Source organism: Lathamus discolor, chromosome 2, assembly GCF_037157495.1.
Source record: "Lathamus discolor isolate bLatDis1 chromosome 2, bLatDis1.hap1, whole genome shotgun sequence".
Lineage (NCBI taxonomy): Eukaryota > Metazoa > Chordata > Aves > Psittaciformes > Psittacidae > Lathamus > Lathamus discolor.
The window spans coordinates 5913751-5931239 of NC_088885.1; the positions used below are offsets into that span (position 1 = coordinate 5913751).

The 17489-nt window shown below is 42.0% G+C and overlaps 1 protein-coding gene across 2 annotated transcripts in view; it reads right to left on the reverse strand.

The window, feature by feature from the left end:
* NEK11 (NIMA related kinase 11) overlaps nt 1–14560 on the reverse strand; it is a 66731-nt gene extending 52171 nt beyond the window's left edge. For both annotated transcript variants that reach the window (XM_065669181.1, XM_065669182.1), the window contains exons 1-3: nt 14490–14560; nt 14157–14330; nt 400–565 (exon numbers count right to left, since the gene is read on the reverse strand). In XM_065669181.1, the coding sequence (XP_065525253.1) occupies nt 400–565; nt 14157–14330; nt 14490–14506 (357 nt within the window). In that variant the 5' untranslated portion in view covers nt 14507–14560. The remainder of the gene's footprint in view (nt 1–399; nt 566–14156; nt 14331–14489) is intronic.
* Nucleotides 14561–17489: the final 2929 nt, after the last annotated feature.

Genomic DNA, 17489 nt, shown 5'->3' on the forward strand with positions numbered 1-17489 from the left:
TACATCAGATTTCACACCACGTCCCCACACTCCTCTCATCCTGTCTTACCTATCAATAGTAGGTACATACATGGCACAATCTTTCTGAGCTCACCCACAGACCTGGTAACGTCGCTGCATTTAAATCTTTCTTATCATGCTGATTACAGTGAACAAAATGAACTTGTGCTTAAAAATTCCTCTTCTGGGGTTTGTTTGCCCATGAGCAATGTGTCTCACATGAGCAGATAACATCGCTTACTTGGGATACAACCAACAAGGAACAGGTAACGCCACAAGTAACAAATGGAAAGTAAAATCAAACTAAAACATTAAAAAGACTGGGCTAGACTTCTTTCAAGACTCTGTTTTAAAGCACACATCCTGTCCAATTGCTCCAAAGTAAGCTACAAGTCTCACCTCACAGTATTCAGTGATAATGCAGAAACCATCTCGCTCCACAAAGCTTGCATAAAATCTGACGATGGCTGGATGGTCTAATTTGGAGAGTAGCTGTGCTTCCAGATTTGCTTCAACTGTTTCATTAGGCTTTAAGTCTCCAACAGAGATTGCCTTTAGAACCTTCCTAGAGGAAAAAAGAAATCTTTATATTCATCAAACCCGAAAAAGATCAAATATAAAATCATGTAATGCTCAAAAAAAAATCATAATTTCTTAAAATGCAAAATAACACAAACCAAATACTTGGCAACACGAAATGATGAGGAAAATATGGATAAACAGAAGAATGCCTTAAAATGCAAATAAATATGCTAGTCACCAAAGCGATCAAACAATGTTTTAAATATACCATTTCCAAGTATTTTTCCCACTAGTTCCCTACTGCACTGTTTCCTTCATGACATGTTTTCAGTGCTACGGATTAATGCCTAATAACAAACATAAATAAAAAGTCAAATCGAAGTGATTTCAAACCCACTCGGAGCATATGCTCGATATTCACGTGTGAAATAAGAAGCAGCAAGGAACTGGTTTTGCTGCTTTTGCCAAAGCCTCTCCATGGAAGCATAAGGGAAATCACACAGAGGGTAGCATTTCTGTGACAGTTTTTCGGGTGATAAACTCAGGATGCCTCTTCCTTTTTCCCTGAAAATCAGCCTGCCCTTCGCCTGAACCCCTAAGCAAAAAAGAACACATCTGGATTTGTGCCTGAAACTTCATTCTACTGCTTCGATGGACTCTAAGCTTTCAGTGTTCAGCATTGTGAATGTGAATGTGCCAGAGGAGAATCTGCAGCTCAGACTTAGCTCTATACAAGAACCTGGAGCGGGGGAGTCTACTGTCAACTTGACCTGGAGAAAAGGGCACTTGAGGAAGCATGTTTTGCTGTGATCTTCCTGATGAAATGTTTAAAAGAGGCACACAGCACACTAAGGGATACCATTTCCACCTCCTTTACCAGCACTGAAGTACAGATCTATGTGGTCTATGTCTGAAGCTGCTGTTTAAGACTACTAGAGAATAACATGGCATTTTACTGAAACAAAGTGATGAATTTCCAATAACTTCTGAATACATGGAAGGCAAGTTCTACACCAAAGCGATGTCTTCACAGTCCTTTCAGTAATTACCCCATTCAGCACTGGATGCTTGTAAAGTCACAGGAGCTACACATGACAGCAATAAAACTACAGTAATTTGCTTGATCGAAGGGGGGAAAAAAAGCAGCTGTATTTCTTCATAAAAAGATTTCTTCCTCAATCTCACCCATCAGTTTCTGACTAACAACGCATGAATTTCAATGTAAACTTCCCTAACCTCCATCTGGCAGCGTGATGAACAAAATACACTGTTGGATTTGTCTGCATCCCTCCAGACAAGCTTCATGCTACACAGACAGGTTAATACGTACTGCAATCTTTTCATCATTGACGTGGGGACATTACCCCTTCCTTCATCTAGATCACGTCACAGAACTGACAAGCAGCGAGTCCTTTTTAAACACCACTTAAGACAAGTTTCTTGTGCACACAAGACAACTATAAAAGCCTCCTGTGTGGATGTGTAGGGATAGCTTGTCATCTTAGTCACTCGGTGATTCTGAAGCTGTCACCAGCTGTCACACAACAAGGCAGGCATTTTTCTTATTTAAATTCATTCTCAGAAGAAGAAATCAGGAGAATGCACTTTTTGTAAACACGTTTTGGGTTGCTGCTACACAACGTTAATTCATACACAGAGCTGGAAGTCGTGTGCATCTACGCAATTAAGATTCAGCATATCCACATGCCAGTGGTGTATGTGCATACTGTTTCTGTATGAAGATAAGGTTTGATTTTACTGCATTAAATAGGGAATATAACTAGCCTCCATATTAAATGCAAAGCTTTTAATGTCTACTTTAGTAAATACACTTCAAAATTGAAAATGCATACTTAAGAAGCTTCTGTATTAGGTAGAATCTTAGAAGTAATCATAAGTATTGACCAAAAAATTATGGCAGTCTCAGAAGCCTAACAGAAAGAATGGACAACTCTCCTCATCTAAAGTGCCTCTTTTCTGATAGCTTTAGAAGAAAACCATGAAGCTAAAAGTCTTCAGTCAGAGATTCATCTATATAAATGAACTATACTTTTCAACGCACAAAACACTTAAAGAGTGCTTAAATTCATTCTACCCCATTTCAGTATTTACACAAGTAACTTCTACCCAAACAGGCAGCTAAAATGGGCACTTTCTGTGATTTACAGGACTCTTAAGATAACCCAAATTTGGCATCTCTGCTGATGTCAAATAGATCCATAAACTGATATAAAAAGGTTAGCAACCACAAGAAATAACAAACTTCTCCTAGCTAAACAATCCTGACTGCATTTCCCCTCCACCAAGAGAATCCAGCTCTATGCTTTGAAGGGGACAGTATTTCTGTTTCTATGATCCAACCACCTGCATTTTAAGGTTGGTTTATAGTAAGGTGTAGGTTATCATTGCTCATAATTCAGCCATAGCACTTGTGTATCATCTGCTGAAAATCCGCATGCACTTAACAGTTTAGAAGCATAGGTAACACAAGGTATTTTAAACAAACCTTTGGAAGCTTGCGACACGAACATTTATTATGGATATTGGAAATAATAGCCTGTCCTGTTATGATTTTGTCAAGACTCCATCTGGAGTATAGCAGGTCCATCTGAAAGTCAAGATTCTTCATAAATGCTATGCCTGTATTTCCTGAAGGATTTAAAAGGTCCAAAACTATTTGCATGAACTAGGCAAACATAGATGTAAAGTGGCACGTATCGAAAACCAGGTAAAACCACTAAAACATAGGTGCCTTCCAAATACACTTAAAACTACCCTTTTTGATGTAACGGTAAAAGGGATGCACTAATTCAAATTAGTTCTTATTTATTCTTTATTAGTTCTTTATTTATTCTTATAAATAGATGTCCCTAAAGAAGGGATAAAATGCCAGTGAACACACAACCAGAAACCTTGGTTATAGAAGTGCTAGCAGATTTCTTAAATACAGAACAATAACCCTCCAGATTTTAACTGTGTAGGGGAAAAAACAAACCCAAAACAACCAACCTAGCCTTGCAATTTAGCAGCACAGACACGCTGAACTTGATCTCGAGCTGACCACAGCTGAGTCTTGCAGTGAATGCATTTGCATCTTCACAGCAAGAAGCTCCAGCTTCACTATTTACACCCAGCCCTGGAGGAAGCTGAGTATAGTACAGGGAATAGCATCACAGTGGGAAAACTACATGAGAGAGAAGTTCCCTCCCCAAAATACAGAGAGCAGCTGCCCTGTCTCCGCAGTGCCTCAGCAGGATCCCAGGCTTCCCCCAGGAACACCTTCTGGCTTCCATCAGCAGATCCTTGCTGGCTTGCACTGTCACGCTTTGAAGCGCAGCCAGACCAGCGCAATAGCGTGGAGCAAATGCGGATAAATAGAGCAAGGCTTAAACCAAGAGAAAAACAAGCGAGAAGGTGGAATCCTCCAGGACACAGACACACGGTGGGAATCCCATTCGAGCTTCACTAGCGACTGACAATGTTCCACAGCCGTGTTTATCTCGGTCTGTTTGCACTGATCTAAAATTAAACGTTTTACGAACCATCTGCTATTTGTTTATGCTGAAGACACACTTTATTATTACATAATTTGCTTTACTGGATCAGATGCAACTCTTAAAAGAGGGCAGCCTTCCCCAAAATGCACTCTGCTTTTGGACCAAACCGTGACATGAATTATCAACTAGGTACACTGGCTTGCCGATAATGAAGTAAAAGAAACCTATCTCTTTACATGTCAAGATAAACAGGTCTTTGAGAATAGCAAAGAGAAAGTGCGTTCTAGGAATACAGGGTCAAAATCTGGATTTTTGTCATCAAATAGACACTTCATTTTACACAGGCAGTTGTTTAGCTTTAATTGCAACCTGAGATTAGCAAGGCCTGCTAGCAGGTAAGCAGTCTGCAAGGCAGGGAACTTACTGTTCCATTTAATTCCTATTTCCAAGACTTGTATAGAGACTTGTACCATAACCCACAACTGTGTATTGCATTTCTGTCCACTCTGACCTTTGTAGAACTATATCTTCATCCTCGTAACTCCTCAGTACAAGGACTAGATGTGAGTCTGTAAAAATGTGTCACCTCATACCAGCTCTGTAATTAGGTCTGCAATTGGTGCCAAACAATAAGGTTAAAGGATTGCCTGTCTAACTAATGAAGTCTTACATTCTGTTTATCAAATGGCAAAGCGAGAAGGTCTCGTACTAAAAATGGGGACCAACATGAAGAAGAGGCAACAATCTCCATAGAATCACGGGATGATTTGGGCTGAAAGGGACCCCAAAGATCATCCAGTTCCGACCCCTTGCCATGGGCAGGGACACCTCACACCAGAGCAGCTTGCTCCAAGCCCCTGTGTCCAACCTGGCCTTGAACACTGCCAGGGATGGGGCAGCCACAGCTTCTCTGGGCACCCTGTGCCAGCGCCTCAGCACCCTCACAGGGAAGAGCTTCTGCCTAAGAGCTCATCTCAGTCTCCCCTCGGGCAGGTTAAAGCCATTCCCCTTGTCCTGTCCCTACAGGCCCTTGTCCAAAGCCCCTCTCCAGGTTTCTTGTAGGTCCCCTTAAGGTGTCGAAAGGCCACAGTAAGGCATTTCAACACCTTCAGGTATGTTATACATTAAGGCCTTTTATACACAAATTTGGTCTGTAAAACAGCTCCCACAGTATTAAAGCTGTTTGGGAAGTTCAGTAACAAGGATACCATGTATGAAGGATTTCATATGGCACCCTACTGCCTGGAATCTACTCCCTCACTTAGGCTGATATTCTAGTTCTACTGTAATTTTCATCTTATCCTTACCCATCTTATCCTTACCCATCCTACACACAGCTATCCCATTGCCAATAGTCTTACCAGATTTCTCTGCCTGGTGTCAGTGACTGGTTTTCCTACAGTTTACACCTTACTAGCAGAAATTCAGATAACCGTTCTTTCCATTTTATCCATTATATTTGGAGCAGCAGTAGCTGCACGCTCAGATATGTTACAGATACACATCTATCGTAGGGAAAGAAGCAGGTGCTGAAACCATGAGATGCAAAAAGTCACTATCCACAAATCAGTCCTACCAAGAATGAATACCTGGCTTTAGCTAAGGAAGGAAACACTCACAGTAAATTAAGAGCACATGATTTCTTGAGGAAAATCAAGAAGATTCCCACACTTCCAGTGTAAAAGAAACGAGTGCTCTTTGCTATTCTTACATATATATGTTTAGTCATTAACCAAAACATTTCAAATCTAAGCATTACTACACAACTCCTCAAATCATATCTTGGCTTCCTTATATCATTCCCATTACTGATGTGTTACTAGAGCTGTAAACCCATTTCAATCCTAAGTATTGCTGCACAGCTCCTCAAATCAAGAGCTGGGCTTCGTTTGTCATCCTCGTGAAGGCTACTAATGTATTAGTAAAGCCATAACAGCCATCAACAATTGTTTTTCCCCATCCTCTAAAACAGCCTATTCATGCAGTGCATCAACATTCAGAACACTGAGAACTAGCCCCTGAGTTAACCACTAAGAATTCAGTCGCTATATGAGCATTGTAATATCTGTAAATGGATTAAGTATCACTTCATGCTTTGAATAAGCACCTGAATTTAACTGTGCTTACCTTCGAATGGTGATGAGATGGTGTAAGTTTCTGCATGAAACAGATGATTCACTTTTCATTTCCACCAGCAAGTCACAATTAGAGCACCTACGAACATTTCATCGACGTGCCTGATGTTCAAATGCTCTAACGTACACACGGACACTGAACAGTTCAGTTCATGATGGAAACGCTTTATGGTTATTTGAAAATTAACAGTTCCTAATTAGTATCCCAAAGAAACATGGAATATATTTGCTGGTGCATGAAAGGGAACACTGTTGAAATAAAGGAGCTTCAAGGGATACAGCTTGTATCATTTCCTTCTGCCCTGAGCAAAGTCTTGCACAAAGGAGCATACTTCAAATTATCTTTGGTCAACCATATGTGCCAACGTTGGGAAAAAATCAGGAATCAGAAGGGCAAGCAGAGCACTTGTGTTATCCCCCCAGAACTGAACAAGCCATATTACTACCGCACAAAGGCATCCATCCACATTACTTATGTATTAAATTGTGTTTATTTTGAATCATTCTTTTAGGCACTTGGATTAAAAATTACAAACCAGAAGTGGACCCTGGTTAATAAGGGAAGAATTTCCCTCTAAAGCCGTATTTTCAGGGGTTTTTTCCTAGTCAGAAATGAAAAACCAAAAAAAGTAATTAGATTTATAGTCTATTGATATGATTCAGCCCTAAATCCAATAGTAATGGACTGTGACTGAACTGAAAAACTGGTCTACTCAGGTGAATTATAAGAATCACTATGGGGTACTGACTAAATACCTGTGAATGGACCTTTTTTAGCAACACTCCATCTCTACATGTTGCATTATCACCATCTACTGTTCATTCATGTTTTTTCTGCCTAGTCTCATTTAAGGATGTAAGTAAGGGCCACGCCACCACTAACCAGAAAGGAATTTTGGAGAAAAACGTGACAAGGAGTAAAAAAGTTCTTTATTCTCTGTATCTGTGAAGACTTAACTCCATCAAACATCAAATCATCTAATCCAGGCATGGCTCTACTGTGATTTCATAACACATGATGCATTTCACTAGTAACTTCTCTCTGCTAACTGTAATGTTCCCTTTCAGAAACAGCAGAACTATTTTGTTTTCAAGCACCATAATAAGATTAAACATCATGCGACTGACATGTTACATTTCTTCAACTTCCAGCCTTCAGCTACAGCATCTGCCAAAAGGAATTTTCCTTGTAGAGGAATGAGGTTGAATTTTGACATTAGTTTCAATTAGAAATTTTGAGGGAAGACCCTCACATCTCCCGAGCAACACGCATCAGTTTACAGAAAGCGGACAGTTTGGAAAACCAGGGGTTGCAGAGGGAAACCCAACGCACTAATAATCACTCTAAGAATGCATTCCATAGAAATTCAACTAAACCATTTCCTAATGCAAAACTCAATGGTTTCTTTCCCCAATGCAAACGTATTTGTAAGCGGAATTATGTTCCTTTCAATGTTGCACAGATATTTATGTCAACAGTCCAGTCCCTTCAGGGGAACCAATTCCCACAAGTCATTTAAATACTAATTGCTGCAACTTTAATGGGGAAATTCACTCCTCCTCCATGCCCTTTTCCAGCAGGCATCTCCTTCAGTGGTCATTTCTGAGATGTACTGTATTAAAAGGGTAGGGGGGAGAGAAAAAAAGAGATAAAGGCACAGTTTCTAGATTTACAAAAGGATATTACTACGTTGTCTGTAATCAAAGGCAAAGGGAGGAAATGAATTCCACCTATTGGTAGATTAAAAGCTTTTCATACACTCTAGGCCTCCTGAGTATGATCCTGTGGTCTTAGGAATCCGTGAAACATGTGAAATCCAAAACTGAAGCAACTCCCCAGCAACACTGAGAAGTTATTTTACAGCGCATGAAGTTATTTAGAACGCGATGCATGGAAGAAGAACAGCGAACCAGGAATCACACTCACTGATGCGTCACATCAGCACAACCAACAATGAATAAATAGAAAAGGAATGAAAAATGCAGTGACTGTCCAGCAAATCAGCTCAGAATTCCACTGCAGCAGTTTTCTCATTACAATAGACTGAATGCAACAAAGAGCTGGAGGCTTGTTCTGCATAGAAGTTACAACATCCTTAGTGCAGACTTAAGAGCCAACACTTTGCCAACAAGAGTAACACACGGCAGTTTGATGGGTGCTTTCAAACACTGCAAAACCAGACTGTATCTTTGAGGCAGGTGGTCACAGTCCAGCCTAAAGGAGTAATTCTGCACCCCTCCATTTTCTTACTAAAGCTAGCTTACAAATGCTAAAACCTACACATCCATTTCAGCAAAGTGAATGAGACAGAAGTGATCTCGAGGCATTTGCTTAATTACAAACTCATTAAAATCTGTCTCGGCCTCGCACCTCAAAGAACCAGTAATTCACCAACCATAGCGCAAGGACAATTCTCCGCCCAGTGTTGAAAGTGCTGCTCGTAAGCAATCTCAGACCTCAACCATCATCATCCTCACTGCCCGCGCACAAGATCCGAATGTGGTGGGTGCTGCAGCTCCCAGGAGCTCAGCTCTGGAGGGGATGAGACTGAGAGTAAACCCAAGCAATGCTTTGTTTAAGGCACGCTGCCTCCCACTTCAATAAATCAAAGACATACTTAGAATGCTCGAATAAAGTGGACGCTGAGGGGTCCCCGTGATGCTGTTGGCATGGTTCCCTCAACAAGTCAGTCAAAACACCCTCCGATCCAGCAGGAATGTTCAGTGAAGGGTCCCTATAATGGGATAGGTGGTAGCTGGAGCCTTACACGAAGGAGCAGAGGCACACTTCGCTGAGCCAAGCAAAAGATGGCTCACTGAGAAAAGCTCATTTAAAAACAAGCATCAGTCAGGAAGGTCCTATAGGAAATGCACCTTTGTTCAGTTTCCAAGGAGATCATGAATATCTGTTCACAAATGTAAAATAACCTGACGGATTCTAGTCTTAGTTTCTAGGATTTTTTATTAAATGAGGGAGAAGGAAAAAGGGAAGCAGCACAATTGGATGAACATGCACCCGACAGCTGGCAGGGAGTCATTTGTTACTGTTTTAATCAATCCAGTACCAAATAACCATCCTCCTGGAATACCTTCAGCGAAGCAAACAGGCAGCAAACAGAGGGATTTGATGACACAGCAATCCGCTGCTGGTTGCTTGGATATTCACAAGTCACAGAACTCTTCCATCCTTAGATTCTATTTCATTTGTTATAAGAAATCATTAATAATTGAAAGTCACATGATAAATTATTTAGCGAAGCGCACAGTTTCCAAGGAATCATAGCGTGAGTCTGGATCAATGGCACAACGCAAGCCAGATGCCGAAGTTGAGCTGACACCCCACAACCACCGCGCAGGGGAGCAGTCCAGGGAGTCTGGCACTTCCCAGTGTGTGCTTTCCACCACAGGGACATAAAGCACCTTGTGAATATTTATGAACTAGAAGTCCCTGTTGCCTACTGAGTACTCCAGCCGCTATGAATTAGTGAAAATTAAACCAGAGCTTCACTTGGCACCATTGATTAGGACATTCACTGTCTATAAGTGATAGAACTGCCCTTGAAGACTATTGCTAAACATAAATCTCTGCCATATAACACTTGGACTTTAACCACAATTACCTGTTCTAATTAGCTGATAATTTACTCTGGGAGACTAGGACAGAAGTGACTGCAGGGATATCACTGTTTGCTGTAAAAATGCTGGTACAATCCTGCTACTTCCTTTATACAAACCAAGTTACCTGGTTATTTCGGGTACCTCTAGGTCCGTGATGTCCAGGAACAAAAGAAAGCTCCTCAAAAACTAAGGTGGATTTTTGCAAACTCATATGCAAGTCAAGAATCTGGAAAAGCAAAACCAACCAAACAACCAAGACACACAAGAAACCCCACAAAGTAAAACCTAAACCACTAAACACCAGCAGAGATCCTGCATTCTGAAGGCATTTTGTTGATTTTCTCTGAATGTACCCATAAACTAAAAGCTGTAGACACTCTATTTACAAAAATTCATCTAAACTGTGCCCTAGACACAGTATTGAAAAGCCTTCTTTGTCTTTGTCATTAGAGAATGCGCTTGAGCAGATCATAGAATCATAGAATCATGGAATGGTTTGGGTTGGAAAGGACCTTAAGATCATCCAGTTCCACCCCCTGCCATGGACAGGGACACCTTACACTGGATCATGTCACCCAAGCCTCTGTCCAACCCGGCCTTGAACACTGCCAGGGATGGGGCAGCCACAGCTCCTCTGGGTACCCTGTGCCAGCGCCTCAGCACCCTCACAGGGAAGAGCTTCTGCCTTAGATCTAACCTGAACTTCCCCTGTTTCACTTTGAACCCATCACCCCTTGTCCTATCGCTACAGTCCCTGATGAAGAGTCCCTCTCCAGCATCCTTGTGGCCCCCTTCAGACACTGGAAGCTGCTCTGAGGTCTCCACGCAGCTTCTCTTCTCCAGGCTGAACAGCCCCAATGCTCTCAGCCTGTCTCCACACAGGAGGTGCTCCAGCCCCTGAGCATCCTCGTGGCCTCCTCTGGACTCGCTCCAACAGCTCCATGTCCTTCTTATGCTGAGGACACCAGAGCTGCACACAGTGCTGCAAGTGGGGTCTCACGAGAGTGCGATCCCGGAGGTGGCAGTTTTACAAGCCAGTACTGAGCTGATGGTACTTTGCCAACAAAATCGGCACTGTATTCACAGGTGGGTATGACTTGAATTTCCTATCAAATAAGATCCAATAATCTCCAAAGCACTTACATACTATACGTTAGCACAGAACAGAAGGTAGGTAGTAAACACCAATCATCTCATCTGCGCACATGCTCAGGGACCACCATGGCCTGACCTGCTTTTCTTGCAACCACTAATGAAGGAATGCAGAGGGAAAATACAAATACTGGAGGGGTACAAGAGGGAGGGGAGAACCTGCAGCTGCAATGAAGGAAAGTAAAAGCAAAGGGGGGGCATTCCAGATAAAGGAATGTTGTCATAACATGCGGTAAAAAAGTAGGGCTTAGGAGAATGGAGGATGCAAGTCTATAGGAAACTAGGCATCCGTTTTGCCACACACAGAACTAATTGTTTCCAAACTACAGAATTGGCCCCCATGATATTAAGCTCTAGCAGAGGATTGAGCACCCACAGTATAACCGAAAGTTCTGCTAACACTTAGCGACATGAAGATATCACGGAATAGTTTCTCAAGTAGTGACCCAGTTATTCTGCACAGCCTTGCTACATGGACACAGGCAAACTGTTTAATCTCCCTGTTTAATGCCCATTTGAAAACTGGATAAAACCGCTTCGCAGCCCTGAAAAGTGCCTTCGGGTCCCAGAACATTAAAGGTGCTAAATGCATGCAAAGAGCCATTCAGAATGGACAGTGCTCCGTAGCGGGCATTCATGGGTCTCGACAAGTGGCTGAGTAGCATTGTTTAACCTTTGCTAGTAGCATTAAATTATACAAATGTAAAGAAGAAAAAGGTGACACTTAGGTGCAACTTTACAGACGAAAAAGAGGAAAATGAACAAAACCACATAAGAAACAGTTTTTTACCCAGAATAAAGCTACCATTTTTTAATTCTTAGAAGAGCCAACCCCAGACCCTCTAAAACTATGTGCAACTCCACTAATGGGCACCTAGTGATGTTCACCCCCATCTCTCATGCCCAAACTCAGTCCAAAAGACTAATGTGAAAAAGATTAAAAATCACAGCAAATATTTGCAGGAGCATCCAGCACTTATTTGGACTCAAGTTATGTATCAGCTGAATCACTTTGCAATGCGAGATAAAGATTTGCCAGAGCTCACTAGAATGGAAAGACAGCGTCAACGTTAAGTAGTTCAATGTTGGGTTTAGGGAAGGTACAGTACCTGGCTCAGAACAAGATTTGCAAGCATCTAACGGGGAAAGTACCACATCACACACAAACCAAGCCATCCTGCGTAAACAGGAATTAAGCAGCTTGCTTTCATACATCCCTTGTGTTTAACTCCTATATTAACTAAGATGATATAAATTCTGACCATAGTCTCTTTTAAAACAGGGGGAAATTGATGACCTTTCTCCTGTGTGGATTGTTTAGTACATGAGAAACTTCTTTCATAGTGAAGAGTCTCCCAGCTTCTGGCCTTTCTCTTTATGAGAGCATTCATTTTGTTCTCTACTCTGCTGTCTGTTTTCACATAAATTGCAGGAACTTCTATTCGTTGATTCATAGAATCCTAGACTGGTTTGGGTTGGAAGGGACCTTAAAGCTCCTCCAGTTCCACCCCCCTGCCACAGGCAGGGACACCTTCCATTAGAGCAGGTTGCTCCAAGCCCCATCCAACATGGCCCAAATAACCATCTCTCTCTCTCCCCCAGCTAAAGCAACTCCATGTATAAAACTTTGCTCATGACAGCCAAGATCCTTGAAGGCTAACAAAGTACAAAACACACCCCAAAACTGTTTCTAAAATAAGGCAAAAGCTCTGCTGAGCACACATGAAATTACATGATAACCACTGTCAGTCTGCCTTCACTCATTCAGTAGACATTGCACTCATGGAAAATAGGAAAAGATAGCCCCAAGCAGCTCCTGTACCAATATCCAAGGTGTCACTCTTCTTGGGAATTTGTATTCTTACAACTTATTGCTATGCTCTTTCACAGCACTTTATAGCGATTTTCAGGAAGCTCTCTGTGTCTGAGTTCAGACTGTATTTATCTCAGGATGCTCTAGATCATCTCCAAAACAATACAAACAGACTTCCACTTCTGCTGAGGTCATTTGGGACCTAAATGTCTCAATTCCTTTTTATTTTTGCCAAAGTGCTTTCAGGTGAGTAAAAAACATAACCACCTATTCTTTCATTCAATATATATGTGTACTTCCCAATTAAAAATGGAACAGAAGCAGTAACCAGTACACTTTCATAAGAGCTTATTTTCTGAGTTCAAAGTAGTGTTGAGAATGTGATTTCTACTATATTTTACCACCGTAAGAAACAAGTATTTTTAAATAGAAGAAAGCGTCTATTCTCTATCTAGTTATGGTGCGTGAGCTTCCATGTTCACCTGGGCCAGTATTTTTGTCGCCTGTTAGCAGTGATATAAAGTTGTGGGAGTACGCTCATTCGGCTGCATTTGAGATGAGGAATGCGTGGTATCTGTAATAACTGTGATACGCAAGTGCCCCCTAGTGATGGTTAGGATGAACTGCAGCATTGCACTAGCACCTGGCTTGTTAAATTTTGTTGTAGTAACAAAAAGAGACCGATAAACCAAAAAAGAACATGCCATCTGATACTCACAGAGATAGTAACTACTTAAAGGCAAAGCCCACATTCCTTGGCTTTGAGGCCTGGCAGCTTGTGCTATAGCAGGAGATACGTGAAGACCCGTATTTCACAATACTGTTACTATTTTGAGTTCTAAGAATGAGAAATTACAAAGCATAAAGCTTTAAACCTTTAACAGACGATTTTGTTACGAAGACAAGCAGCAAATTTGTGAAGCCTCTCACATACCTTTGCCCTGCTTCTTGTCAGGGCAATGATAAAATTTACCACTGTTCTGAGTAAATACAAGGGTCTTTTCTACAGTGTATATCCTGCATTAGCAACTTGTCCATGGTGTGACACCGGGGTATAGGTAAGTTATATATATTTTGACTGGTTTTGAAATGTGTTACAAAGCTTCAAAGGTGTATATCACACGGGGATGAGGGTCTGAGATTTTCCTACCTCCACTCTGCCTTGCACAGGTAAATTAAACAGGACTTAGAGAAAAGCACAGTAAGATAGATGTGTCAGATAAACCATTTTAAGCAATGGATTCAGCCGAAATGCTGAGTCTGCATAAAGCCTGCACCTATCTTATGTCCTCCCTGCAGCTTAAAAGTTAAGGCTGCAATGCAACGCCAAACCAAGAGATGAGACACAAAGAAAACATCTACAATGCAAGAAATACGTTTCAACCATTTTTACTTGAAGTATATGAAGGGTGTACTTACAATTCTTCTCCTTGCTTTGCTTTTCTGTCAGAAACCAGATACACGCTTCCAAAGCTTCCATTGCCAAGTTTCCTCTCAATAGTGTATCTTCTAGCAATCACAGCGCCTGAGCGAGCAGAATTCAATCTGGCAACACTGACACGCTTAGCAGTTTCTTGAAATTTCAGCATTTTTCTGTGTAACAGAAACCACACAAATTTCTCTAGAACACAGCTTTCCAATCCTTTTACTCTTCCACAGATGCTCACAGGAAACACTTGAAACAGTAAAAAAGCTATCTGTCAGCGTATCATTCTTATTAAAGTCTTCATTCAATTCTATGGTAGTGCTTACAAATTAAGTGGAGTCATTAGTTGCTAAGCTGTGGGCAGTAGACTTGATAAAGAAACTCTAGATAATGTAGATGTGAGATTGTCAGCCATCCTCCCAATCAGCCTTAAATGAATTCAGTGAATGGATAACACAGGAGGAATTAAATGCAGGTGCTTATACATTAGTTTATTTAAAGTTTCAAGTGCTGTTCGCAGAGATAACTACACCTGTGTTTCACCTGACACTTCCCCTAGGAATGGCACTCTTCCTCACCACCACAGTACCTGACACCAAAACCTTCTGTGTTTCAGGATACAAGTCAGTCCATTTGTGTTTCATGGCCGTTGTACATACTGAAGCAGAATCTCCACTTGTGATATGAGTCACTCCCATCGATAACTACAAAGCTCTTTTCTCTGCTCTTCCCCTCAGATTTCACCCTCTGTTTCAGTGCTAGCCTGACAGCTTCTGTGTGATTGACCACTAAAACTGGAGTCTCATGGCTGCCCATGTCTACAGGCTTTCAGTAAAACCCAGTTGTGCCAGAAGCTCTTCATTCCTCCTTTGCTGTAACAATTCTTTCCGGACCCACCCTTCTAACAATGTCACTTGGATTCAGAACTCTTGTCTAACTGAGGTCCTCACTATGCAAACACAGGGACCACAAAGGCCAACTTCTAGTGTTTGTGTGGCTTCCAATAACTGAACATGAGCTCTGAATTACTGTTTACTCAGCCTTCCTCATTCCAAATGATTAAAGGGTAGGTGTTTTGCTGCACATGATTAAACCACATTGCTTTCATTACTTTGCCTTTATATAAGGTTACCTGCATCAGTTGTGCTTGAGGATCCTTCAGAACAAATACAGACGTAAGTTCCTACAGTCAGTGCAATGACTACTACTGTCAGCACCGTCTGCTGCAGTGCAGTGTGCGCACACTGGGTTTGCTCACCATAGCCTTTTAACATCAAAATGCTGCTTCTTGATGTTTTCAAAGAGAAATGACAAACTGATTCATTTTAAAAGCTGTGTAACTACTGGATCCACGTCACCGCCTTCACTTCCTAACACACACAGAGCCTAACTGAAAGGTACAAATTTACATCTTACAGCAACAGCGTGTATGTGCAAGAACATAATTTAATACCCATCTCCTGAGCTGCTGTCACACTGTACCAAGCAGCCTGATGCTGTACTATCACTATGTTATGAAACCCAGCCAAACTGTAATTACAATCTTACCAATGATACAAATCCTGTCTGCTTTGGAAACAAAAGCACTCCTGAGGTTCTGTTTCTGTTTTCCCTTCCAGGTCCTAACAATGTGTCATGGTTTAAGCCCAGCTGGCAATTCAGCCATGCAGCTGCTCGCTCACTTCCCCCTTTTCCTCCTCTGACTCCCGGAGGGATGGGGAGGAGAATGGAAAGAATGTAACTCCCATGGGCTGAGATAAGAGCAGCCCAGTAACTAAGGTATAACACAAACCACTGCTGCTGCCACCAATGATAGTAATGATGAGGGAAATAACAAGGGGAGAGAATACAACCGCTCACCACCCGCCAACCGATACCCAGCCCAACCGAGCAGTGATCTAGCCCTTCTGGGTAACTGCCCCCGGTTTCTATACTGGGCATGACGTGCTGTGGTATGGAATAGCTCTTTGGTCAGTTTGGGTGAGGTTTCCTGTCTCTGCTTCCTCCCAGCTTTCCCTTCTCCCTGGCAGAACATGAGGCTCACAAAGTCCTTGGTCAGACCAAACATCACTGAGCAGCAACTGAAAACCTCGGTGTTATCAGCGCTGTTCCCAGGCTGAAAGTCAAAACCACAGCCCTGCACCAGCTACTGAGAAGGAGAAAAATGACTGCTACTGCTGAACCCAGGACACAGCGACAAAAAGTTTGAAATGCAAACGGCAGCTAGAAAATTACTTCTTCTGTAACACCAAATCTGTCTGAAGAAGCATAAATGGTGGGTGTTGAGGTGGGGGGGAAGGCAGGAAGATGAGCTCCATAAAATAGTACACTGCCAGCTCTGGAAAGTGTGCGTATTTTCCATTTACTATTCTCTTCTCCTAGGAAGTTGCCGGTTTATGGATGGCTCCGTAAATCCCAAACAGAATAGCTCTGAAACACTTAACCTTTAGAAATGACTATGCTTACAAACACTGCTGAGCGCTCTGTCCCTTTTTTCTGGAGAAGAGTCACTTAACACTGTTCACCTTCACATTTTCATACTTACTTGGGCCCTACGAATACATCACAATCCTTTACACCACAATACCACACTTGAGATCAAGAACCCCACTGAGTCTAATGATTGTGCTTTACCTCTCGCCTGCTACTCTCAATGCTTCAATTTCCCTCTGTATATAGCAATTAATAATAACTATCACTTTGTGAAATGTTTTGATATCTACTGCTGAATAGTGTTATATGCCAAGGACCAGTGGTTGCCCTTGTGGTGGTGCAGGCACAGAAGAGATGGATTGCTGAGCCACTGCATTTGAAAGAAATGCCCTGTAAGAATCAACAGACATTAGAGCCTGCCTCAAGCATAACACCAGCTGATTCTTTGAGAATATATGAACTGGCAGCCTCTCCTACCTCACTCCAACATTTTGGCCCCAACTTTCCATGTATTTTCTTACCAGTGTCCATCTTATCCCGCTGAGTAGCTATTTCCCAAGCAGCAATACATCAGAACAAACAGAGATACCTCAAAGGAATCAACCCTCCAGCCCTCTTGTCTTTAAAAATCACAGTATACCCTGTAACACAAGCCCCATTCCAGAGCCTGGCAGCTGCTGACACCAAACTACTGCAATCACATTGCCTGGATCACTTCTTTTTCCTTCTTCCTTGGCTGAAGTCTCCTCTTTTCACTTGTTTGTTCTCAGCTAAGGCAAAGCTGTTGTTCAGGGTTTCATAGCTCCACCTACACACGCTAAGTACACAGCCCCTCCACTTCTTCCCCCAGCCTTCCTTTGCTTATGTAAGTAAGATCCTGGGTTTAATTTCCT